This window comes from Corvus cornix, chromosome 1 (assembly GCF_000738735.6).
Source record: "Corvus cornix cornix isolate S_Up_H32 chromosome 1, ASM73873v5, whole genome shotgun sequence".
NCBI classification, from domain to species: Eukaryota; Metazoa; Chordata; class Aves; order Passeriformes; family Corvidae; genus Corvus; species Corvus cornix.
The window spans coordinates 112,575,165-112,601,732 of NC_046332.1; the positions used below are offsets into that span (position 1 = coordinate 112,575,165).

Consider the following 26,568-nt stretch of genomic DNA (forward strand, 5'->3'; position numbering starts at 1 on the left):
TCAGCGAGATGCAACAGCTCTCCAGGAGAAAAAGAAAGGCTTCTGCCATGGCTGGCTGAAAACATAAGGGGTAAATATTGCTCAGTACCTGCACATCAAAAGCAGAGAGCCAGGGGAAAAGCAGTGCTTGACTGCAGAGCAAATAAAAGAAACAGCTTTTTTTGGCATGTAGAGTTTGGAAAGGCATGCTTAGAAACTGCAAGTGGTAGCCTCTGTGCTCAGCTGTGCAGGAAACCAAATACATGAACATCAGTCAAAACTAATTGTAAGATGAGAGTCTTTAAATTATTTTCTTTACTCAATAGAAAGAACTAAGAAAAGTCTCAAGTGCCTGCTAAAGCTGAGAGACGAGTTGTTTCAGAAACATTGGCAAAATCCTTGTTCTGAACATTTTCAAGTAGCACATTCATACAAAGAAATGTTTAATTGTAGGAAAAAGGTAGGCAAGAAAGAACTGCAATACCTGAATGCTGCATTATCATAAATAGCTAAATTCTGGGAAAAGATCCAAGGTGGATGCTCCTGAGCTTCTTCTAAAGTGGAAGTGGTAAAGTGGTAGTTTGCAAACCCTTACGTCACCTGAACACGCTACAGCGAGAGCCAACAAAACTCCTTTTATTTCTCAGCTTGGTTGGAGAAACAGCCCCTGATTTTTGAGTCACTGCTCACACATCCTGCCCTGTTCCAGCACTTCCTCGTTCACAGCAGCAGCTCCTTGCTGCAGCACGTTTGGATCTCAGCACACGCAGAGGGAATAGAGAGATTTCACAAAGGTAAGCAAGAGATCAAGTTTTCTGTCTTGCATGAGAGAGTGCTAAAATTGCAGTATTTGGGCTATGGGTTTTGGCTAAGATCTTTTACACTTGCTTCAGACAATGCAGCCATGGGAAAAATGAAACAATCTGGATTTGGCGTGGGGTTTGGGTTTTTTTCCTTGTCATAAGCGACAGTTTGCTGGGGAGGAAAAGCTACAGATTGAGGGGGTTCCCAGTTGTGTAACCCCTCTCCCCTGTACCGGCTCCCAGCGGGGGTGTGCTTAGACTGCAAAGTAGAAAGTGAGGTTACCACTAAAACTAAAGGCATTTCCAACTAATTTTCTCACTGAGTACTGCTTTGCCTTTATTTCTGCTCTTTTTGCTTTTCCTTAGTCATTAAAGTGACACACTGACAGAAGTGACTGAACAGGGAGTTTCAGTTTAGTGACGTTCAGAGGACGAACACTAGGCTGAAAACAATCAAATCACACTTGCTGCCTCAAAATGTCACCTGAGCAAGAGCAAAGGCTCAAGACATTCAGCATAGTAGCCACACCAAAAGGGAAGTTAGGTAACTTCTCAGGTTCTGAATGGTCATTGTTCACAAATGGGCAGAGAGTAAGAGCAGCTAAAGAGGAAGGAAAAGGGGTCCCAGGGTACTGAGCAGCACACACACAACAGAACCCGAGATCCAGGCTGCAGGTAGTGAAGAAGTCAAGTGTAAGAGTGACAAGAAAGAGGGCAAACAACTGCACAGGAGGGGTTTTCCCAAGCTGAGTCACTGTGGCTTCTGTTACAAGTGGTGGTGAACTTTGGGGAAAAAAAAAAAAAAAGAGAGAACCAACTTCTGTTGCACAAGTAGGTTTCAGACAAACTTGTTGCAAATTTCAGACAAATTAAAACAAACAAACAAACCCCACAAAAACTACACAGCCATAGATGTATGTGCCAGTATGGGAGGGCATTTAAAAGTTCTTTCCAGTCTTAAAATCTAATTTTCCTCTTGATCGCTTATCCCTTCCTTGAGAGGAGACTGTACCCACCAAATTAATGCAGGGACAGAGGAAGGTAGGAGAGACACACCTGGAGAAAGTACAGAGCAACAGATGCCACAAAGTCCAATTTCTCACACCTCCTCCATGTGACTCTGGAACTCAGACCCCCTCCTCAAGAGCCAGCTCATGCCAGATAATTTTGCCTTTTTGAAAGCTAAATAGAAGTGTTTCACCATTTGACTAAAAGTGAATCCTGAGGAAGAAGTGAAATGACATGGCTATAGATTTCAGTTCTCATTCAGTTAAGAAGCTTGCCATTATTTGGAGTTTATCTTGATAATGCAAGGGGAAGTAGTGCAAAGGTGAAGATCAGCACAGATTTTTCATTCTAGAGAAATTATTTATCTATTTCTGGAAAGGGCAAGGAGGTGATAAGAAATTTTCAGCTCTGAGGGCTCTTCTTGTAATACAGACCAGGTTATTGAAATATTTACCAAGATAAGCATTACAAAAAGTCTCTGATATACTTTCCCCAGTTGGGAAAGTCCTAAAAAAAGATTGTATGGGTGTATACTACATTCAGGAGACTGATCTTTTGGTAGAACAGTCACCAGTTCTGGACATTTTATCTCCAGAGAAGTCACTCAGTGGTTGGGGGTGTGGGAGGGATGGGTGGGAGAATATTTCACTCTACAAAAGAAAAAACCTATATATTCCTTAAAAAACCCCAAAAAACTAAGATAATCAAACCACCACCAAACCACACACACAGGTCCAGTCAACTCTTTAGGGGCCTTGTTGGATTTTCCCACCTTGCCATGGTAAATGGCATCTACAGCTTACTGCTAACATAAAACAGAGACATGTAAGAGCAGATCCAGAAGAAGTCCACAAAAATGGCCAGTGCTGGAACATCTCTCCTCTGAACACAGGCTGAGAGAGTTGAGGCTGTTCAGCCTGGAGAAGTCTCCATGGAGACCTCAGAGGGGCCTTTCAGGGGCTGCTAAGAAAGAGACTTTTTACCAAGGCCTGTAGTGACAGGACAAAGGACAAAGATTTTAAGCTGAAAAAGGGTAGAGGCACATAAGGAAGAAATTCTTTGCTGTGAGGGTGGTGAGGCACTGGACTGGGTTGCCCAGGAAAGTTGTGGATGTCCCAGCCCTGGAGGCATCCAGGCCAGGCTGGATGGGGCTCCGAGCAACCTGCTCTGGTGGAAGATGTCCCTGCCCCTGGCAGAGGGGTTTGGAACAGGATGATCTTTCATCACTTCCACCCCATTCTACGCTTCTATGATAAGCCCTTAAGAATCCTTTGAAAAAGTTGAGCTGGTTTGTCTTTCACACCCCTCTCATGTTCCTTGTCTGAACTGTGTTACTGATGCCTTTTCCTGGTCTTAAAATCAAGAGTCAAACACGGTTAGAAGGGAAAAGGGATTTTACCTTTGTATTTACTTTAAGGATCCTTAGGTGCACACGTCCAGGTCATGTGCATCGAGATGCACCCCGCCGAGTCTATCTCCCCAACATCGGGTATAACATTATGGGTTTTACTAATTAGCACATCTATCAAAGATTCCCTAATGAGAGGCTCGAGTGGGCCCCCCTCCCCAAGGAACCTTCCCCTGGATGGTTCTATCTTAGTTTACAGAATGTGTTCTGGAGAGGACCTTGGGGTCTGGGGCACACTGATCCCTAACTATGAAGCTTCTAAAATGTTGAGTCTCCTACCTGAACAAACAAGTCCAAGAATGTAGGAAAAAAGTGCTAAGAATACAGAAGTTGTAAAAAGGTATAACAGGGGTATAAAAGAAAAGGCAAAAATCTTCATGGCATCATTATAGCCTTCCCTCCCTCTCAGGATGAGGAGCTTATAGAGCAATGGCCTCCTATGGAAGCTGAGCATTCCTAAACAGCCACCAAAACATCAAGGTGACATGACACTGCCTGCACATGTCAATGACTGAGCTTTGGTTCAACAGGTGAGAGGAATAAGGGGAGGAGAGAAAAATATATATAAACTGTCCTCTGAGCAATGAGATACATTTCTGCTACAATCCATTAAACATAAACACACATGCTGGATGTGACCGCACTTCACTGAGTGTATCTTGTTGAACACTGAATTTTCAGAGGCATTTGGGGATGTGTATATGTGGTGAATGTACCTGCAGTCATATTTTTCACAGCAGCCTGAGCCTCAGAGTCTTCCAATCATTGATTTCAGTTCACATCTGCCCATGAGTTTTTAAAACAGCACCTCAGCACTTTGAGGAACATTCTAAACCCAAAACAAGGTGTGGTGCCTGTGCTAACAGGGGCTGGAGGAATGCCATTGTCTTAGTGTAGCATTGCATGGGCATTAATTCCATGTGCTGAAGTGGAGTTATTAATTGCATCTCACCCCTACCCAAAGTTTCACTCCAAATTCACTTCTATAAAAAAAGAACACTGGTGAGTGGTGTAATTCAGCTTCTGCTTGGTGTAGTTGAAGAATGAAACTTTATGAAATGGGAAGGACAGAGAAAACAGGCAGATTATTCATCTAGATAACTATGATGGGTTATAATCTAGAGGGTTCTAATTTTTAAAATTATTTCTACAACTTAGTTTTGCCTTTATTTTCCTCTCACACGACCTTGTGCATATGTTACCATGCCATTTTCCATATTATTTTATTCCACTTACAATTTCCTTGCAAGACAGCTGAAAAGACCAGGCTAAACGAGATGAAGGAGACTGCTGCTTTCTTGGGGTTTTTTTTTTTTTTTTTTGCCTCCCATCAGTTTATGAGTATAGTTAATTAGTTGTAGAGTCCAAACATATTTCTCAACTACATGCCTTTAAGTATGATCTCCAGCTCTCGTTTCTCTTCTAACATCTGAGCTCCCCCTGTTCTACATTGGCACATGCTTAAGTTCTGAACCAGAAGCTTTTTATAAAAGCAAATTTGCTTTCAGCTCCTTTATCAGTACTCTTGCCAGGCCAATGATTGCTGTCATCACAGTTAGAGATCAGAGCTAGAGCCAAGCAGATCCTTCCCATTGTTTCTCCAAAGAGGACTGATTTATTTTGACATCAGGAAAGGGAAGAGCAGACAGAACTTCATATACTTCCCTCCTTGAGGTAGACCAGCTTAAACTTGGTTGTTCCTCTTACTCAAATGCAGTTTACTATCCAGAGGATGACATTTTCTTTAAATAGCAATAGCAGTGATGAGGGGGGGAAAAAGGAGATGCCCAGAAGTATTTAAGAAACCCAAGAGGTGAGAAGAAATGGCAACAGGAATGTCACCACTTTTCCAGCCCTACCTCAGATCCAGCAAGGGCCATTCCATGGTTAATTCTCTCCCATGTGCTCCTCACTCAGTCACTCATAGCGATGCTTCTGAAGACTCAGGCTGCAAGCTAAGTTTTCCTGGCAGCTGGCAGGACTATCGGTAGCATTTTACTTATATTTCTCAGAGATTTTTGAAAGCAAAGTATGATCCTGAATGAATCTAAAGCCCCGTAGTGATAGGATCTATAGAGTACAATCTATTAGAGCTTCTACTGTCTCCTATAACAAAATCCATACTCTTTTACAGATTGATTTTTTGTTTAAGATGAGGAAGGAATTTTTCTTGACAAGAAAGTCTGAACCAACATGTGAGGACGGGAGTGAAAGCTCCCTGGGGTTCCCATGTTTTGTTGCATCTCTTGTACTCGCTGAGTCTTCTGCTGGGAAAGGGGAGGGGGGGCATGAAATTAAAAGCTTTAGGGCTAAAAGGTTTTCCTGGAAAGGTCACCTCTACAAGATAGCTGTGCCAAGCTAGAGTGTCAGGGGTCAGCATTTCATTTCATCCATGACTAAGACTCATGAAAGTCCCTGTGCTCTAACATATTTTACTACATCCTCTCCCATTTCTTCACTCAGCATAGAGGAATGAAGCAGAAAAAGCAGAAAAGAGTGTGTTGATTTGTACTAGAGTGATGTCATCCATCCTAGAAGTGTACTCTGGGGAAGCCTGATTTCATAAACATTGCTTGGGCCCACACTTGGGATCTATTAATGCCAAGGAAAGCAGTGCCTGGCTGAGTAAAACCAGGATAGAGCTGCACAAGTGCCTGGATAAAACCTTCATATTCTCAAACCAAAAAGCAAAATAACCTAATTAAAGAGTTACCAGGGTTGTATGGAAGGTCTCAGGGACCTAGGGGATCTTTGAATTTCCTCATGGGGAAACTTCTGTGCTCAAAGATTATCCTCCACACAGTTAACTTCACCTTTTGAGAACCTCACTGCAGCTACAGTTTGCATGGTGGTCATGGAATGAAGCCACTGTATTACAGGGGTTTACCAAATACTGCTTTCACTGAAGTTGAACAACTCAATTCAGATGCAGAGTGACCTGCATGAGCTGATCTAAGTCAGGGCAGCTTTGCTGGCTTGACACGGCAGCATGTCCCTGCCTCAAACCAACTACGGATGCATCCCACACCTCAGAAGGGAGAGAAGGATCTAACTTAGGATATCCTTGGTTAAAATTCAGTTTTATTATCTTAGTTCCTATTTTCTCTTACTCTTCTGCATTGAGAGAGGCATGAACAAGTTTCCACTCAGAAACAGTCCTCATGTCAAGGGTCATCTCCAGGAGGTATTAGTGTTAACTTCAGCTTCAACCCACCTTGCATTTGCAGCCCATGGTGCAGGGATTTTGAGATAAAGCAGCTGTAAGAAACAGAGCTCAGTGAGGTAACACAAATCATGGCAAGACCACCACTGACTCCCTGTCAGCAAGGGGTGGATCAGAGACACCCCATGTCTTACCCTGGTTGGGCCAGGGCAGGTATTTCATCTCGGGTGGCTCCAGAACCTGGGGAACTGCAAGGCCCAGACATTTTGCCATCCCTGAACAACTGCAGAGAAATAGGATAGCTTCAATTTCTGAAACCTGTGTTCTGCTTCAGAGCTGCTGTGAGGTATTCACTGCCGTTCAGCTGCCAACTCAATCTCCCAAATGACAGTTTACAGCTTGAATGAAGGATCATAAAAAGGCCAGCATGTAACACTCTTAGTTCAGCCCTCTAAATAAACAGTCCTAGAAGCACCGAGGTCAGCTTTGAGTTCCTTAAAGAAAGAAACAAACTTAACAAGGCTCTACAAATCCCATCTGGTAGTAGGACAGGAATGTAAGGACTTTGAACTGCAAGTCTGAGGTCAGCATGTTAACATCTAGAGAAGATTTCCACAAGTGCTCTGAGAAAGTGCTTCAAAATTAGGTAACAAACTTTACATACCTTGAGTGCTTTCTACAAATCCTTTCTCCCTTGTGCTGAACCCATAAGCTACTACTTTGTTTAATGTCTGTCAGTTAAAGCACAGGACCAATCACACCTAATAATTACTAGTTACGTTTGTGGAAAGTTGTCAGCAAGGGGAGGGAAAAACATAACCTTGTTCCATTTACATAGTCTCACAAATGGACATTTGTGCCTACGAAAAGGGCAGCTGTAATGTTTAATGCCATTCCATAATGCTCTAAAGACCCAAACACAATACTTTGCCTGCATTATAATGAGGTTTCAAGATGTTTGGCAGCTGCCTGTAAAATAAGCACAATGCCATACCTAATCAACTAGCACTTGGTACTTTCCTGTCTGAGGACATCACACCCCTTTTCCTTTGAGAGTTAGGGGTGCAGTAGGTTGCACAGAAGTCCCACCCAACACTCCTCCCCATTGCCCCAGCTGAAGTTACAAGATGCAGTTTGGGTAAGCAGTAGGTAATTGTCACATTCCCATCAAGGATCAATTCAGCTCAAGTTCTCATTGAACACATCAGCTCTTTTTACCAGTGAGCAAAGACAATTTGGAGAAGGAATTCTGCTGTTCCAAATCAAAGTTTCTGTGCAGTTTTCACTCCAAGTTTAGTCATTTCTGAAGGCCCAAGTCTGGCCATCTGTTACCACAAATACTCAGAACTCAAGCTTTGGGCACATTGAAAAGATAGATTTTTGTGAAGCACCGGTGTCAAGACAGGATGTAAATTCAGACAGTCCAGCTGTGGGAACAGGGCTGGCTCAGGGACAACACCTCCTGCCAGCCATAGGAAGATCCACTCAGTTGCTACATCTGTCTAGACTGAAAGTAGCACATTGAAATGACAAAAATCCTCCTGGATACAGCTTTGTTAGACATCTCCCTGGAAGTGTCTACTTCCCTAGAATCTGATGGCAAAGCAGAAAAATCAATTGTTTACTCTAGCAACAACAGCTGTACATTGAATAGAATTGTGTTTTAGGAGGGTTTGACTGTAATGGAAACACACTGATAAATACTTTGAGACATGCAAGTATGCATCCCTTCCATCCAAACAAAACATCCACAGCATACTACGAGAGAATAGCCAAGTATGGTCCTGCCTCTACCCTGCACATGGACACATAATAAAGTATTTGGCCTATGATTTTAAACATTTTGTGCAATAACCAAATAAAAGGAGGTAGTCTTTTCTAAGGGGAGTGCAGCAGGCATTCTTAATTAGAGAAACCCAAAGATAAACAATGATCTCTCACATATATAGAAATGGTTCCTTCATCTGATACTTTACATGTCTTGCTCTCACAGAAAACAGGGCTATTCACTGGTATTTACAGTTCTCAATGTGTGTGACATGAGAGAAAGCTCAGATCCTGTCTCTGATTTGGGTGTATTTGCACCTTAAGAGATCACTAAAGCAGAGACTGCCAGAGGAGCTTGAGAGTAACCAGTTTAAAAATGATCAGAACTTGGATGTGAAATGTTTATGTCATGACTCTAGGAACTGTGAACAGAGAAACATTTGAGGAGGCTGGCCCTGACACGGCATAGCCATAACCATCTGCTCAGTTATGGATGGCCTCATAAATTACATTGGTTCTCTGACATTCCTGGAGACACCCAAGGATTCAGAATTGTTAGCTGATATTTGTTTGTGAGGTTTCCACTCACACACCCCCTTGATTTTTGGCATGCCTGGAACAACCAGTGCATCTTTCTGCCCTTTATACTCCAAGGCACATCATGCACCCAGCTAGCAATTTGCTGCTGTGTAGTACACATATTTAACAGTGTTTCCAAAATCAGTGGCACAGACTTTATCACTGTAGTGCTCCAACCCACTTTTTCCTGGATTTCCAAAGAACAGTTGTTATCTAGGTGATTCAAAACCTCATCACTTGTGGACAATTCCAGCCAAGAGCTCGGAGGGTGCCAAAGCAGATGTGCCACAGGCACTGGCTACTGTGCGGAGGAGCTTTGTGTCTGTGGCAGTGCAGAGACTGAAACAGCTCCTGTGGCTACCCAGAGATACCAGATCACAACTGTGAAGCTGCAACCTGTCCCCACCCCTGCAGAAGCAGCTACTGGGTCTGGATCATCCCAGGGGAAAAAAACCAACCTGGTGTGAGATGGCATCAGAAGGTATTTCACAGGGTGTTAGTCAATGGAAAGAGCAGGATTTCAAAAGGGAAGTAAGGATGTGTGTTGGGAGCAGGGAGGTGTCACTCGAGTAGTGCCTCATCCAGAGCACTGTCAAGCCCTCTCAACAACACTGGCGAAGGTAAAGGGAAAGGAAAGGGCTCAGTCATTTGAGGGAGGGCAAGTTCTAAAGACCCAGCTGAGGGTCAGTGCTCTGCTGACTTTTCAAGCCTTATCTGGGCCGTGCATTTCACACCCTCAACTTCCACTTGGGGCTAGTTGAAAATAGGCTGCAAAACTAAGTTCACCTAAAACTTTCACAGGGGGATTTCCTACACTGAAAGTGTAGAACCGCAAAGAGGTCAGGCTGATCTTTCACGGCATGAAACCTTGTGGTTCTGCACAAACTGCTGCTCTTTCTTTTCAAGTCATTACTTACCAACATGCTCCAAACAGCATAAGAATGTAAAAGTGCTGTTTGGCATCTCTGACACTGAGAAAGGTTTAGTTTGGTGCACCCTAGAATACAGAAAAGACAGCAGCCACCCAAGTGCCACTGCCCTGGCTGTAGATGCAGCTGCCTACACAGCCAGCGAGTTTCCTTTACAGCAGCGGTGCACACAGTTGATCCAGTGACTCATTGCTAAGGTACTTTGTTTGGGCCCAGGGCCATATCTAAAGCAATCTCCACAGGTCAGGATGACCCTATTGTCCATCAGGATGACCCTGTGGTTCCTAAGAATGACCCTACTGCCCAGTGCCGAGTGACCGCCTGATGCTATTGCAACACAAGACATCTGGAGAGAATTTATTAGCCTGACACCAAGTGGCTGCTTTCAGATGTTAATTGTCCAGCCTGCTTTCAGCTGTGTCCTACTTTCAGATGAAAAGAATCGTGCTCTCTGGTATTAAACATACTCACTGGTGAAAGGGTTATGTGTCTACAACTGAAATAAGCATCCTCTGAAGAAATGTGACAATTCATGACCAGAGCTCCATTCTCACTGAACCATTTCACCTTAGAAGAGCAAACTAAAGACTGTTTAAAAAGTCAGTAACTGTTAGGACTTACATCCTCCCCTAGGTCTTGGAAGCTATAATAAATTTACATATTGGGTTGTCATCGTCAGTTCTTAAGTTTGAGGACTGGCTTAATTTTCCTGTTCTACCACAACTCAAAGATCAGCACTAGCCAATTGTACAAAGATGCAATTAACAGTTCACGACCTAGTTTCTTAAGAAAAGTAAGGTTCATGTGATCAAGCAAAGCACCTGCTCAATTCCTCCCTCTTCTCCCCAGCATCCTTTGTAGCCCTTTGACAAATCTTGCAAAAATAAGAAAATAAAAAAACCCCAAAGAGATTCTCCTCTCAAGGCAAGAGAAAAGACAAAACTAAGACAGTACTGTAAAGTCAGGTCTTGAGTCCAGGGAACTTGTGTTTGAGGTCAGGAGACATCAAAGAACCCATGCCAGAATTCGTTTGCCTTTTCCATGCACTTCCATGCACTTTTCTCCCAGTAGTTATGGAACAACAGTTTGCCTTCCCTTTGACACAACCAGTCTATTAGGGAATACAACATCCAATGCAAAACATTTTCATGTCAACTGCTGGTATCTCTCAGTTCTAAAGTCACCCTTTGTAAAGCCATCTGTAATGCTGTTGTAGTTGGATTGTCTGTTCTCTCTGTCCTAGTTATCCCAGGTAAGGGCTTGCAAGGCTGCCAGTGCTGATTTGCAATAGGAAAAGGAAGTCACAAAATAAGAAATGTGACAGCATAAGAAATTGTGGCTTCCATCTTACACCATTGCTTTGCTTTCTTCTGGGGGAAGAGACCTTCTGCTGTCCACTGGGGGAAAGGGGAGAGAAGGAATGGGAGGAGCTGGGTTTGCATTTTTTAAAACTAGAGCTGTTGGTCATCTTCCAATTCTAGAAGAGCAACACTTCAACCGAGTACAGATTTCATTTAAAAGATCATTCACCAGAAGAATCCTGCTGAAGTGCTACAGTCTCCAACAGGAAAGTCAAGGCACTGAGCCGCCACAGAAAAAGCAAAAGTAACACACACCCCTTCCCCCACGAAGATACATGCACAGATAACAATAATGAAACAACTTGCAGTAGGTCCCCACATAGACCTAAAGGAGAGAGCAAGCAACATGAAAATTAATTTACATGCACACAGCCATAGGAAGAATAGGGCACTGTTGTCAGAAAAGGGTTGGGGGGAAGGTGCCACCTCTTTCTTGTGCCATGGTTCTGAATAAAAACCCATAAGTAGGAAGCAAAGAAGTGGTCTTTCAGAGAGGTTCAAAACAAAGGAGGAGTTCCTTGCTTTGCTTCCAAACCCCAAGCTTTTTACTTTGAAAAGCAGCCAGTGGCTGTGATTACAGCCAGGGATAAAAAAAATGCTATTAGTGTTATTGCGCTAATAACAGAAATTGCCCTTTTGCTGGTGAGACAAGAACGAGATAAGATCTGATCATGCTTACTCAATGCTTGAGAGATGGGTGCTCCAGATAGAAAATCACCTGGCTGAACTAAATCTGAACCAAGCATTAAAAAGATCTGAAAGCTTTAAGAATGTTGAGAAACATTCCAGATTATGGGGCCTGCAGGAAGTGCTTATGATCCTCACTCTTCCTTCTCCTACTTACACAAACTGACTGTTACAGAACTCTTCTTCAGACAAAACAAATACATCCACCTCAGCTATTAAGCCAAAAGTCTACAGTCCTTCAGCACCTGGGCAAAATATCTATGACTGTTCCCCACTTGGAACAATTATTTACAGGTTAGCAAAAGAAGCACGAAGTGCTTACAGGCACTTTTGAGGGGCCTATGCTTAGGATCCTGTTTGTGTCTATCTCTGACAGACAAAAATAAATTGAACATTAATATTCCCATAGCTGTAACACAGCCATACAACTGGAAGCTTCCTGCTCCTATACCAGAGCAGCTAGGTTTAAAAGACTGTGTAGGCTTCAGCTTCACAAATGTTTTCAAAAAGCAGGCATTGGAAAGGCAATTCCATTGGGACGAGGGGGTCAGGTTTAAGCCTGCAATATCTGGCAACTCTCAGTCTTATTTTTGTCACTGGTTCAAGAGTCCTTGAACCACTAGGACTTCATCTTTTTACTAATACAAAGTATTCTGTGAGTACTTTGTACTTTACAATGGACATCTATGGAAAAAGCCAAGTTGGGCTCCTGGAGAAGGGAATAGCTTTTCCATTTCTTAATTATTTATTCATCTGTTTTCTTCCTTGCATAAAGAAAGGTGCCAGCAGAACCTGAGGAAATAGAGATAATTCACTAACACACCAATAGTACTGGGTACGTACTATGAATTACTTGGGAAAAGTTATTCTAGAAACAGTTCCTCCCTCCTTGAGAAGTTCTCACAAACTGCAGTTGCAGGTCTGCTTACAAGAATTGTGAGAAAACAAACCACAAATAAGACCCAGACACCTTCACTTTTGCTTTAAGAAAGCAATGCTCCTTGAGAGACAGCTCAGGCAGAGACCAGCTGCTTTTGGTTCAGTAGCTCTGACATTGGTGAAATAAATAATACCATTGATTGGCCCCAGGATTTGTTCCAGGTCTATAAAAAATTTATGATGAACGGTTGCTTATAAACATGTTCAAACAACTGAGTAGAAAAACCCAGGATGTGACTCAGGTGGTTTCTCTTGCTGTTGTCAGGGTTTATCTTCCAGGTGTACAACCCCCCAGCCTGGCACAGGACTCTGTCAGTTCAGTCCCCAGTGAACATCATTCTCCAGGCAAGAGCCAAGACAAGTTACACCAGCCTTGAGTTTCTTTTTGTCCTCTCACCCTGGCACCCTAAACTTCCATTTTCAGACCCACCATTCACGGCATTTCCACATCCAATGCAGCAGCTTCAACAGCATATGCTGCTAATTAGCCTCATTTACCTGTGAGGCTCATCAATTTGTTGATGAATACTTAACTCCCCCCTGTAGAGCAAAAACATTTTCTGAACCTGGTCCAATTTCTTCCTCTTCTCTCCTGGCAGAAAATATAAATCCAACTGATTCTGGCATTACAATTAAGGGATGACGGATATTGTCCTAACAGATCCGATAGAGGAAAAAAAAAACCTGACTGTTGAGCCTTGGTGGGATTGTTATGTGTCTTACTAACAATAGCATTTTGTAGAAAGAACCTCTTTTTGAGACATTATGCAAATAAAAAATAGCTAAGAGAAGAATCACAATAAGGAAAAGAAACTGATAATCCTGGAGCCTGTTGCTAGCAAAAATAAACATCTGCAGGTCAGGATTTTCCCTGCTCTCACAGTACTGGGCTGGAAAGTAATTTTGGAGAATAGAAATTCTCTGGCATTAGTGTGTTACACTTCCTCCTAGATAAGACATCAAACAAAAGTAATAAAGACATTTTATTTACTATTGTTAGCTCAAAGCAGTCTCTTGAACCTGAAACAGTTTCCCTTCTGCTTCCTAGGAAATTCCCCCAGAATTTCCCTTTCTTCCTCTCCCTTGTGATTAGGCTGTATCCACTACCTGAATTCAAAACTTCCAAGGGAGGGAGTTTTCCTCTTTCCTTCTTTATGCTGATTACATTTACCAAGGGGGTTTTATAATCCTGGCTCAGTGTGAAAAGTAACTGCTGCCTGGAGAGGAAAAAAGACACACTTGTAAAATGGATCATTTTGGAGCTATACAGTCTTAACAGCCCAATATCGTTCATAGGATTATCTGGGGTTTAATGGATCTTAAAAATCATCTTATTCTAACCCCTCTCCATGGGAAGGGACACCTTCCACTAGACTGGGTTGCTCAGAGCCCCATCCAGCCTGGCCTTGGGTTCTTTCTCAGTGTTCAGTAACTCAATTATTGTCAAGTTGCATCCTCTCTAAGTTTTATGGTGTTTCAGCTGCACTCTGTCAAGACACTGGACAGTCAAGATGGAGACCAAAGATAAAAAGAATCACATTTATGAGCTTTTAGACACTTAGCAGCTGTAAGCAGTGGAAGAAATCGAGGCTATTGAGACATCCCAGGTGTTGGGCAGAGAGCAGAGGTCAGACAACATGCCTGCTTTCAGCATTTCCAGGCCCCAGCTGAAAATGCAGCCAAAACACACTCCCACTTAAATCACAGAGCCTGGCTGAACCAGAGGGCTGGAATCCAGCTGGACTTGGGAAGTAAGAGGCAGCTGCTGCTTCTGTGATGCTCATCCCTCCTTAGCAAGAGGCAGCATCCTATGTCACCTCTCTGGCAGCCACTAGCCCTGCTCTGCCCTTTCCATCATTTCAGGCAGCAATACCCTCTGTACCCTGCTTTTCCAAGAAGTCTGAACCAGCCTTGTAGATATGTAGCTGTGCAGGTACCTTATCCCTCTGTGGGAGCTTAGTGACAAAGGAAGAGCTCAAACAATCATGAGATTTCCAATACAAGTAGAGGAGCTCAGCCCACTGAATAATGGAGCTGCAAACTATTTGCAGAAATTTAAACTAGGTGGAGACATTTAGGCGTAGGGAGGTTTCTGTAAGTAACAGACTAACAACAGGATTAGGCTGCCATTCTCATCTTTAATGTGACAGAATTATTTCACATAGGGAATCTCTAATCCAGGTGGCACAAAATCCTTTAAGGCAAGTAATAACTGCAGTGGGAGGGAAAGGCCACGAGACAAGGAGCAAGGAGAAAAACCTCCCAACCACACCCATACTGTGCAAGAACTTCCCATATATTTCCATCCATTTTGGTTCTTCTTGCCTGTATGTGGCTTATCAGGAGCTATATTCAGGGATTCCTACCATCTGACATAATTAATACAAAATACATCTGTAGGTACCTGAGAGGGCCAGAGGAAGGGTAGTGAGGTATTTTTATTCCACCTATCTTCTCTCCCACTCCAATAAGTTTCTCCCCAGTTTGTCTCAAGCAAGAACCTCACACACACGCCAGTCAGTAAGAAGGCTAAGTAATCATTTCAGAGATTACTGCAATAAGTAGGCACCCACTTGCACAGAAGTTGAGGTCTCTGCTCCAAAGTGGTGCTGGTAACCCAAACTGGATCATCACTGTTCCAAACCAGGACTCATTTTCACATCTCCAGATCGTCCACTTTAGAAGTATTAATGTTGGTCGGTGTTGTATTAATCCAAACATTTTTACTGATATCAGTTAACTTAATAATGCCTCCAGGACTCTTCACATAATTTAATCTAAGGATCAGCTTAGCTGCTTGGCTGTTGAATGCTCCAGAGTCAGGTAATACCACTGATTTAAGGGTTAGTTTGAGCAGATGTCAGAGGAAAAAAAAAGCCCTCAGTGAAGAAAAAAAAAGTTAATTCCTTATTTCCATGTTAACATTCTAGCCTACAATACCTCTGTAGGTTAAACAACAGTAAAATAAACCACTGTAGAGAGTACTAGAAGCAGACATTCAGGCAGGAACTCCCTCCAAAATAAGAAAAAAAATACATAACAGATTCAGCTGAATGAATCCTTGTCTCTTTCTGCATTGTCACTTGGGAGCTACTTCTTTAAGGCTACAGTTTCCTAAAAGGTAAAGCCTCACACACCTATGCCTTTTTCATATAACTGTAATCTCTTGAAAGAAGAAGAAGAATTTGTTCACAAGGAGAGGAAAAAAACCCACAACATTTTGTTGGAACTGGAAGATAAAGAGCAGTGGAAACTCTCAGAAAAGCAAAAAGGAATTGAGAAAAAGAAGAACTTTTGAGGGAGGTGTCAGAAGGACTTCACAAAAAGGAACAAAGGCTTTTTGGTCTCATTCCAGAAGCTTCATCAAAGGGCATTAGAACGCCACACACCACCAGTCACAAGGAATAAGTCTCACCAATGAGCAGAAGGCCAGGCAAAGGAGGGGACACACCTCATGCTGCTTAGGCTGTGCTTCCTGAGATGTCACAGAGTGTTAGATCTGCAGAACTCAATCCCAGGAGGGCTTAGGACATGCAAGACAGGGATAGGTGGGGCTGGGAACACTTGCTAGGGGTTTAGAGGGCAGAAATTCCTCCCTATGCCAAGAGTCTTTCCAACAGGAAGAAAGCAAATGAAAGGCACAGCCCTGCCAGACAGCAGCAGCGTTATCTTGAAAAGCTAAATGCTCAATCTGGCACAAAAGTTATCTCACAGAGGGAATAAAGCATGTTTTAAGAGAATGGGATGAGGGCCCACTACTGAAAATTACAGACAGATGTCATGCCAAACTTGCCTAACACTGACCCCCCAGGCAACAAAGTGACACAACGTCCCTCTGGAATCTGTGTACAAACTTCCTTCTCATTCTTGGATTTGCCTTCACTCAAGGGAATCAAGCAGATGGCAAACACAAAATTTCTCAGAAATAAGAGCTGGAAATATGGATACCATAGATCTTGACTGTCTGAGAATTCAATCAGACCAGACTTAATGTGAAACCACTAAATACCCACAGGATTGTAGCATTATTTGCTCAGGGTTGAATTCTGTTCACTTGCATACCAAGAGCGTACTTCCTTCCCCCCGAAACTTGAAATGAAACGTGCCACTTTTAGCATCAGTCCCCTGAGCCACCAAACCCTTCCCATTTTACAAAGCCACAGACTACTTCAGTTTAGTCTGAGAGTTATTTAGAATGGCTGTTCTGAAATCAAGAACACAGTCTAGTTTCCTGAGGCTGCCACTCTGCTAAGTGTGAGAGGTTGTACGCAGTCCATTTTTGGCCAGACACCTCTAGAGTTTTGCTACTGTCCTTCAAACCTTTGGGAAGGTGTTTATGTTTGAATTCTGGAAACTGGTCCATTATAATTATAATAATAATTCCTGTTTTCCCTACACAGTTTATTTCCATACACAAATTCTACCTTCCCAAAGCTATTAATTAGAAACCAAGGAGGCTCCAAGTTCCTGCTGCAGTACCTGTATGTGGTACAGTGGGGCAAACAAAGGGCAACAGGGCTGGGGAAGGGTCTGGAGCACAAGGAGGAGCAGCTGAGGGAGCTGGGGGTGTTCAGCCTGGAGAAAAGGAGGCTCAAGGGGGACCTTCTCACTCTATAACTGTTTGAAGGAGGCTGGAGCCAGGTGCAGGTCAACCTGTTCTCCCAGACAACAAATGACAAGACCAGATGTGGCCTCAAGTTATGACAGCTGGTGAGGGGTCAGTAGCTCTGACCGAGGAAGCTGTGACCGGTCCAGAGAGATGGTCCCGAAAGGAATCGCCTTTCCGGGGCCCGGTGTCCTCCCTCAGCTGCTGGCAGGAGGGCCCATGCAGAAGCTGTCAGCTCTTTAGTGATTGTCAGCTCATGATTTAGCTCAGCTCTGCAGGGCAGCCTCCAGGCCAGACCAGAGAGAGACGAGAGGCCCGTGTAGCTGTTCCGCATGAGGCAGCTTTGTTAGTTCGGCAAAGGGGAGCCAGGGACAAGCAGCTCTCTGCCCTTGCAGGGGCAGGGGGCTGGCTTTATAGGGATACAGGGGATGGGTGTCAGAGGGTAAAGGCCAATGGGCTACAAAGGACCTGCGTAGCATCTCCCAGAGGATTCTGGGTTTGTCTTCTTCTCGCCGTAACTGAAGAGTGGCTCCCTTTCCAGGGCAGTTCTGCTGGCAGGTTAAGCACTCTCCTTATCTCAGCAGAGATCCCTCCAGGGCAGGGGCTGGGCATACCCCACAATTCCCCCTTCCGTATTTATTAAAAAAGCATTCCCAGCAGCCTTTCTGCAGCAATGTAGGAGGCAAGAGAACATAAGTAACACAGTAATAATTACAATGAATACCTACAAAGCTCCCTTAATCAAAGATGCAATCCATCCCATTATTCCCCATCATCCAAAAAGGTCATTGACCCAGTCTAGGCTCTTATCTACTTTTAGATCTTTTACTAATTCTTGTAGTTTCTGAATGTTCACCTGGATGGATGTTGAGTGCGAAGAAAGGTTGAAGCAGCACATCCCTTCAAAGTCTTGGCAGCCATGTCCGTGGGCAAGCAGTAGGTAGTCTGTTGCTGCTTGATTCTGTAGGGTTGTGTGTCTGGTAGTCTCTTCATCTCTTAAAAGATCGCTCAAAGTGGCAGATGTCACATTGACCTGTTTGCTTAGCCAATACCTTGGGTGATTGATATCCCCAAGGGCCTTGAGTGCAGCTAACCAAGGGGTGAACATGGAAACTGCGACTTGTCCTGCCTTATTCCAATTGTAAATGCGGCTGTCACAACTTTCGTCAAATTCAGCATCAAGTTGCACCAGGTGAGGTTCAAACGAAGTATTAGGAAAAAAATATAAGGGTTGAAACACACTGGAACAGGCTTCCCAGGGCAATGGTGGAGTCACTATCTGTGGAAGTGTTCAAAAAACACATACAGGTGGCACTTGAGGACATGGTTTAGTGGTGAGCACAGTGGTGGTGCTGAGATGACAGCTGGACTTGATGATCTTAAAGGTCTTTTCTAACCTTAACAATTCTATGATTCTTCAGCTTTCCACCAGAAGCAAATCATGCACCATCACTCATTCAGTTGTTATCCCCAAGAAGGAAAATCTTTTCAGATCACAAATGCATTTGACAATCTTTAAGTCCCCAGAGCCTGTCTGTGGCCCACAACAAGCCTTCAACGGCTGATGGGAAATTCCAGCAGCATGGGGAAACCCAGGAAAGCCCAAAGGCAGCACCCCACCCACCACCTCCACAGCTGGGCTGGTGTGACTGGAGCACAGGGAGGGAAGGGAGGGAGCATGGACAGAGTATACAGAACTCCAGTGCACAGCAGATAAGGGCAAGTTCAGAGAATTACAACCCTAGAAAGTTTGCTACAACAAACAAACATGAAAACCAGGCTAGCCACCCACAGCAGGGCACCTGAAGATAAGGATCCCAATCTAAGACTCAGCTGTCACCACAGCATATTTTGCAGCTTGAAGCCCCCAGGGAAGTCCCCCAGGGAAGCAGAGGACACTTCTTCCCACCGCCTTGAGCCATGAGGGTGGCCACAGAAACACTTGCTGCCACAGCTCACAAACTTCCAGAAGACTGCTTTCAAATTAGGGTAATTTCAAAACCTTAAACCCTTTAAGAGGGAGCCATTGTCATTTTTTACTATCTAGCAGCATGTATCCCTCTCCAAGAGGACTTAAATCTCTCTACTTGGACTAATTATAGGACAGCCCTGCAAGTGATGCCTCATGTTGTTTATAGGTTGCTTTTAGGTAAGACCAGAAGTAATCATCCAGTTTCGGTACAGCCTGTTACATCATAAAACTTTCTCGAAGAAACCAGACTGTAATTTCCAGTTGCAAACTCACTCATTAACTTTCTATTAACTAATGGCTTTTACCTAAAGGTGAAAGGACTGTTACTGTAGTTACATGAGAGAGCAGCATTTAAAGAAATGACAGAAAGTTGTCTTGATGTGGGTAAGGAATAGCAAGGTGGCATTTTTCTGCTCAGGCTACACTCAGGATTTCACAAAGTCACAGAGAAAGGTGCCTCCCTCACCCTCCAACAAGCGTCAATAACAACAGTCACTTTGCATAAAAAACCCAAAGGCATGCAAGGGAGGGAGGGGAATAAAAAACATACTTGAAAAATTTACCAATGACTCAGCTACCAAGCTTTGCCAGGTGCACAATGAGAAGTTTTCACCTTGGCAGCGGCCTTTATTCATCTGCTAGGTGATTTTGGCTAATCCCTTCAGAATTACTGGTGCCTTCTCCACTTTGTATCACCATTCACTCAGAGCCCAGCTGCATCAACCCGTGCTGGATGGTTGCAAGTGAAGGGGAAGATCTGACAAACAAATCAGTTCCTTCAGTCTGCCATGCCCACTTAGTTCACACAGCTCTGATACCAGTGTCACTCTGTGGTCACCACACAGGGAGAGTTTTAGTGCTCCAAAAGCATAAAGCCTTTGATAGTAGCATTTAGACTCCTTCTCACCCTCATCCCTCCTGCATTGGAAAGGGACAGTTGGAATCCATTTTCTTTGGGACATAGAGCCCTGCTATTCTACTGGGAACAATTGGTTACGTCAGTACTTGACTAATTTAATTTTATTGCAGGCTGAGCTAGCATGCTCAATAAATGGCCGTGCACATGACGCAAAAGTTGGATGACAGATTGTCAAGAAGATCATGATTTTACAATTTAATCACATGCCTTATAATTTAATCATCCATTTTACAGTTTAATAATATGCTTTAATTATACCCAATGCCTTAGTTGTTTCAGGTAGGTTACTGTGTTAAAGAGTTATTAATTAGCATTTGAATTCTTCAGGAAGTGCTTATTCATTGCAAAACCTCGCTCAGTTAATTATTTTAACCTCTGGGGGGAAAAAAAAAAGAAAAAGTCCTAAATAATTCCTTCATCTGATTAAAATGAACAATAAATGAGTCAAATTTTAAATCTGAAAAAAATTACAAAGAAAAAAATTGTTAGTCTCCAGAATTTTATTTAAACCAGAACTGGAAAATAAGAAAAATTAAATATCAAATAGTAACTGTTTTAAGTGCTTATCCACATGGTGCGTGACACATCTAACACCAGCTGAACTGAACAGACAGGAACCAATCTCTCCTTTAGGGCATGAGGAGCATCAAGCTAAGTCAGCTCAAATCAGAAAGAAATGTTATTTCAACTAAACAGCACTGAATTAAGCTAAATTAAGGGTCAGGTGCTCCAGCTAGACACATCTGAAGCATTCCTGTGGTTAGATTCTACTTCCTTAAAAAAGACCTGCATTGCTCGCTCTTTATGCACAAGCTTGACTTCAGTAGGGAAGTAACACCAGCACGTGGATGGCAAGAGAGATCAACATTCACACGCAATTCAGATGCAATTTGGTATTTCAACTCTGATCCCAGTCACTCCCCAATCTAAAACTTCCAGAGGGACACTTGTGAGAACCAGAAACACCCCAGGGACTCTCTGGGAGCAAGCCAGCCAAAGGCAGGGACACAAACAAACCAGCTGTGCTGGAACAATCATCCTTGTGTTTTTCCTGAGTCAGAATGAAAACTCTTAGAAAATGACTGACCCTCCAGAAGAATGACACAGCTTTCAGGAGCTCTGACTTGTGGCTCATTCCCACTGCTGCTACTGCACTTTTAAAAAGGCCTGTTAGCTGGTCACACATACCAAAAATTTTTAGCTGTTTCTGAATAAGGAGATTATCATGAGGACCACCTTTGCCTAGAGAGAGAGTGGACATGGCCACAGTGCCACAGAGCACCAGCTGCCAGGCCAGACACCTTCAGCATGGACAGACCTTGCTGCTGCCTAACAGGAAAGGTTGGTGTGCAGCCCTGGACCAGGAGAACAAGTTTTCCTGGTATTTTTGCAGCCTTATGTGGAGTGGAACATCTTCACAAAGCTGAGAGGGCAGATGAACTCTGCTCTTCTCCCAGAAAACCAGGAATAGGACGAGAGGACATAGCCTCAAGCTGCCCCAGGGGAAGTTCAGGCTGGACATCAGGAAGAATTTCTTCCCAGGAAGGGTTGTTAAGCATTAGAGTGGGCTGCACAGGGAGGTGGTAGAGTCACCCCTGGAGGCATTCAAGAAAAAACTGGACATGGCACTCTGGTCTGGCTGACAAAATGGTGATCAGACAAAGGTTAGACTCTGTCTCAGAGGTTTTACCAATCTAAATTATTCTGTGATAAGAATGGCCATGAGTGCCTCAGTTTCATTGACAAAGATAAGCAGGAAGGAAACTAACATGGAATAAGCTTCCATAAATGTATGGAACATTGCCTGAAAAAATAACCTTCTCCAGTGGGGAGGCAGGCAACCACAGGAGTTCATCAGAGACAGGTAGGACACACTACTAACGTCAAAGAAGCCAGTGATGGCAGATGGCTTGCACTGGGTATTGGGAAGGGGCTGCTGAACAATCTATAATCAGGGCTTGGCCACAAGGAGAGAGGGAGGAACACACAAATCCAGGTCTTGCTCACCCCAGGAAGCCACATTGCACCAGGAGCAACAGGCAGGAGAATATGACCAGCACCTTTCCCACAAAAAACCTCCTCAGTGGAAAGAGAACCTTGGCTAAACCACTCCTTCCACCACCACCATTATCTCTGGAACTACCACTCAGATATTCGTACCTGTGAATTCCTACGAGGATAGAAAAAGGAAGCCCAAACTGCACGTTCATCCCCATCTCCACTCCTGCTCCATTTCAGATTTTTTTCTTGAGAAAGTACCTGATTTAAAAGCCTCCTCAAAGAAACAGCTCTTTTAGGCATCATTTTCCTTATAGGCTTCTTATTTTTTGGTAGATGTGCAGCTTTGGTGGTATTTGGCAGTTTGGAAGATGGTGCCTACACCTCCTGATAAATACAACACCTATCAGGTTTCTCCACTTTCTTTGATTGCAGCTGGCTGCAGAACAAGAATCTGTTCAGTGGGCTGAAAGCTGAGGACTAGTCAGTGCAGGGCTTGTGACTCACATCCATCCTACACAAAAAAATACATTCTTTGTATTGCAAGAGTGTATCCAGAATGCAAACACACAGGGAATCTACATGCACAGAGTGTAAATGATATGTACGCAGAAATGATATAATAACACACCATGTTTTACACACACAAAGTGAAAGAAAACAGCAAATGGAGCACCAGCAAATAACCTATTTTGTCTTATAAGGAACACTTCTAACAACAAAAATTAAGAGCCTTTCACTCTTTTGCAGGGACACAAGTGGCAGCTGAAGTGTCTGGTGAAGCTCCTGACAGGCACAGATTCCCAAGGGTTGGGAGGCACAAAAATGAAATGGTAAGCTATGCTTTTCCTTGGGCTGTGAAGCAGCTGAAGTTTGGGAGCAGAAGGAATTTCTTTTAATTACCAACAGGGAATAATCTCAAGATCAAACTATGACTATATAGATGCAATTAACTTTGTCCATATGAGAAGGCAAGAAGAAAGTACAGGTCTGGCATTGGCAAATGAAGCCTTGGCCCATCATGAACACTGAGAAACCCCAGTTCTACAGGCAGGAGATAAAACCCACACCAAGACTAGATGGCAAAACAAGCCAGGGTTTCTAACCCATCCAGTTTCATACTCAAATTAGCTTCACAGATGAGGGTGCAGGGAAAGATGTCGTAAGTTACACCAGAGAAAAGGTCTTTGGTCTCTGCTCTAGCGTTCTAACAAAGCATTTGACCTTTCTCTTATCTCTCTCCTTCTCATTAGGGAGACTGCTCTCTGGATGATTGCCTGCCTACTGCTTGCATCTCTGCCCAGAGGTAAATATACCATAATGCACACCTAGAAATTTCCAGAGTCATTTACATGTGAACACACAAGCTGCAAGCAGAGTCTTGGAGCAAAACAGAACAAATGAATATATTCCATCCCAGTCCAAGGTTTGCAAGTACAGGTCATAACCTTCAGATAAGCCTCTGTATCCAAAAGAGGTGGTGTTCAAAGTTAAGGTGTTTCAGACCCATAAACCTTTACCTATGAAGTTTATCATGCCACATCCTTAAAAGTACCCTACCATTTTCATACAATTAAAGATGACTTGGAATCTCACCCTTTACAACCCCCAACCATCTTGCATCTGCTTTTGTATTTAAACTCATTAAGACTTTGTCTCTCTACAGGCATAATCAGGTAAGTGAAAAAAATGGAGCTCAGCAGCAGACTCTCTCCCTGAGTCTTTACTTATGCTCTGCTTAGTTTTAGCAGAGTTGAGTTCCTGACATATAAATTAGATACCACCTTCCCTATGAGAAGGATAAACCAGTATATGCTGTTAAGAGAATTTTATACAAAGTACAATTTCCTTATCGGGGTTTAAAGTCAGCAGTAGTAAGACCTCTGTGTGTGGTCAGGATTCCTCTGTTTGCCCAGAAATGCCTCACATCTACCAGAGGCTGTGGTGGCTACAGAGGTTACACTTCACCTGGAAAACAAGGGGGGAACAAAAAAGCCCAATCTTAATGAGCTTTCCTGCACCACACTTTGGTTGCTGAAGTAGGAGTGTTTTCCCATTACAGGAATCTTAGACTGGTTAAATTGTCTCATTCAACTTCATCTTAACAGGCTTAAACATTTCAGCAATATTTAACATGCATAATTAAAAAAAAAAAAATCCACAAAATACACTCATCCCACTTTCCATTCAAGCCTCACAACTGCAAATGAAAGCTGTGTGCCAACATTCATCTTCTCCAAGATAGAGAACTGCCCCTTCCACGTGCAAACCTTACTTGGTAGGTGAGATAAGCACTATTAATCCTGATTTACATGCCTCAGCAGAAGCTGCCACCACAAGGGTGCTTCAGTTTTCTGGCCAGGAAGGTCCCTGCTTCTGCAGCTCCTGGTACATCAACACCTCAGTAGGAAGCTTACCAGTATCACCAGCCTTCAGCATGACTTTACCCCTCTTCTCCTCAAGACTGGCTTCTGTAAGGACACTTACTTTACTTGCCCCCAGAAGTCTGTTCTCCCCATCAACAAAAGGCCTCCTGCAGCTGTGCTCATTAAAGAACTCATTACAGCAGATTTCAGTCACCTGCCCCTGTCCCAGCCAATTTCAGCAGTGCCTCTTTTTTTGTCTCCTTCTGCGCTCGTTTTACCACCTGGAAGCACTGAAGGCAGGGTGGGCTGAACCCTGTGAGCTCCTCACAAGTGGTACAAGGTTTATGCACTGTGCCATGGAGGAAAGGGAATGGGTGTGGCTCAGCTCAGATGTGCCAAATACTGGTGTCCTCCATCTGCAGACAAAGAATCAAGAGCAAATAGGTGCACTTCCAAAACCAGTATCAAATGTACAGGTGTCCACAGTCAGGAGATAGGACCCACACCTGTTCTCCCTCTTTTGCTCATTAAGAAAATCCTTACTGTCCATTTTTCTGAATAGAGCTACAGGTTCTGTTTATCATCTTTTTTTCATCCCTGTGCGACATCATGCATTGCAAGCACTCTCTCTCCTGATAGCACCCTGCAGACAGGACTTTTCCCACCAGAAAAGTCTTGTTCCCTCCTCTTCTGGAGGCTCATTTCTTCCACTGCCTACCAACCACCTGCAGCAGCCTCAGGCACACTCATCTCCCGCTGTGGTTTCCTGACCATGGCCAGCCATAACCACAATCTGCTCTCAGACATGGCCTTGCCTCAGGGACATTCTGCTGAGCACAGCCTTTCCCCACGCCCAAACAGCTCAGGGATGAGGCTTGGGCTGCTCCCTGCCCTTCCTCCCCTCCCTGATCTGGCAGTGGCCCTTGAGGTATGCTGGGGACAGCTGATAGCCCTGCCTGGGCATGTTCAGGGCATGGGGATTGTAGGGTGATACATGCTGAGCAGTAAGGGCACAGAGCAGTGGAGGCTGACCTTGGTCATAATTCAAGTTCCCTTTGAGAAGCAAAACCTGGTCGGCAACTGATCCATTATGAAAATTAGAGAATCACAGAATTGATTGATTAAAGATCATCAAGTCCAACCTATGACCAATCACCACCTTGTCAATCAGATTATGGCACTGAGTGCCACGTCCAGTCTTTCCTTAAACACCTCCAGGGATGGTGATTCCACCACCTCCCTGGGCAGCCTGTTCCCAGGTCTAATCACCCGGTGAAGAATATTTTATCATGGCCAAAGTGTAATGACCAAAAGGCTGAGTTCTCCACACTACAAGGGGATTCTCCTTCCACCTCTAACCAGAAAAAGCACTTGGGATATGTGGGGTTTTTTCAGCTAAAAGTTGACATTGTTGGGCAAATTGGACTGGGATTTTCAGCTGAAAACTCTGAAAACCAAAGGAAAGCAGATGTGTGGTGATAGAGTTATAACCAAAGACATTTACTTGGCTCTGAGGTTTAGCTGTCTGTATCACGCTTTTCCTTCTGCTTTCATGTCTGGATAAACACACTGTGACACCAAAGAAGGCTGACTGATGTGGAAACAGGGGCCTGAGCATGTGACAAGCTGAGCCCTGGCTGATGTCACTGACTTCAAGGGGGAAGTGGGATTCTCTTTGGTCTTTAGCCTGACATATGCAGAGAGCTGATGCAAGCCAGGAACACAGGAATGACCCCACTGCAACCAAGAATACTTACTTCAATATTGAGTCTAGTTACTTGCCCCACGTGCTTCACAGAACTTTGGCCATGGAAGCAGATTGAGTTGTTTCACAGTGAATTTTAGCATTTCTTCTTGGTGCAGTCACAGCCTCGTGCTGCTTTTGTTCTGCTCCATGCTGGGAATAACTTTTCCTTTCAAATAAATTAATCTGCATTTTAATTTATAAAATTATTTTATGCAACAGGTTTGGTCAGAGCGCTAATTTAAGCCCACATTCTGTGTTGGAAATACCTAGTTGTTCATGCTTGATGAATACATAAGAACCTTCTTCAATAAACCAGTTTTCCCCTAGAAAATGTAGC

The 26,568-nt window shown here is 43.6% G+C and overlaps 1 protein-coding gene across 2 annotated transcripts in view; it reads left to right on the forward strand.

Annotated features, from left to right (window-relative positions):
* Positions 1 to 26,568, forward strand: part of LOC104686246 (myelin-oligodendrocyte glycoprotein) — a 33,877-nt gene continuing 7,309 nt past the window's right edge. Inside the window, exons 1-5 of one of the 2 annotated variants that reach the window (XM_019283012.3) lie at positions 1 to 70; positions 627 to 773; positions 3,608 to 3,728; positions 22,869 to 22,951; positions 23,372 to 23,424. In XM_019283012.3, the coding sequence (XP_019138557.1) occupies positions 22,944 to 22,951; positions 23,372 to 23,424 (61 nt within the window). In that variant the 5' untranslated portion in view covers positions 1 to 70; positions 627 to 773; positions 3,608 to 3,728; positions 22,869 to 22,943. The remainder of the gene's footprint in view (positions 71 to 626; positions 774 to 3,607; positions 3,729 to 22,868; positions 22,952 to 23,371; positions 23,425 to 26,568) is intronic. The other variant, XM_010394599.3, reaches the window with a different exon arrangement.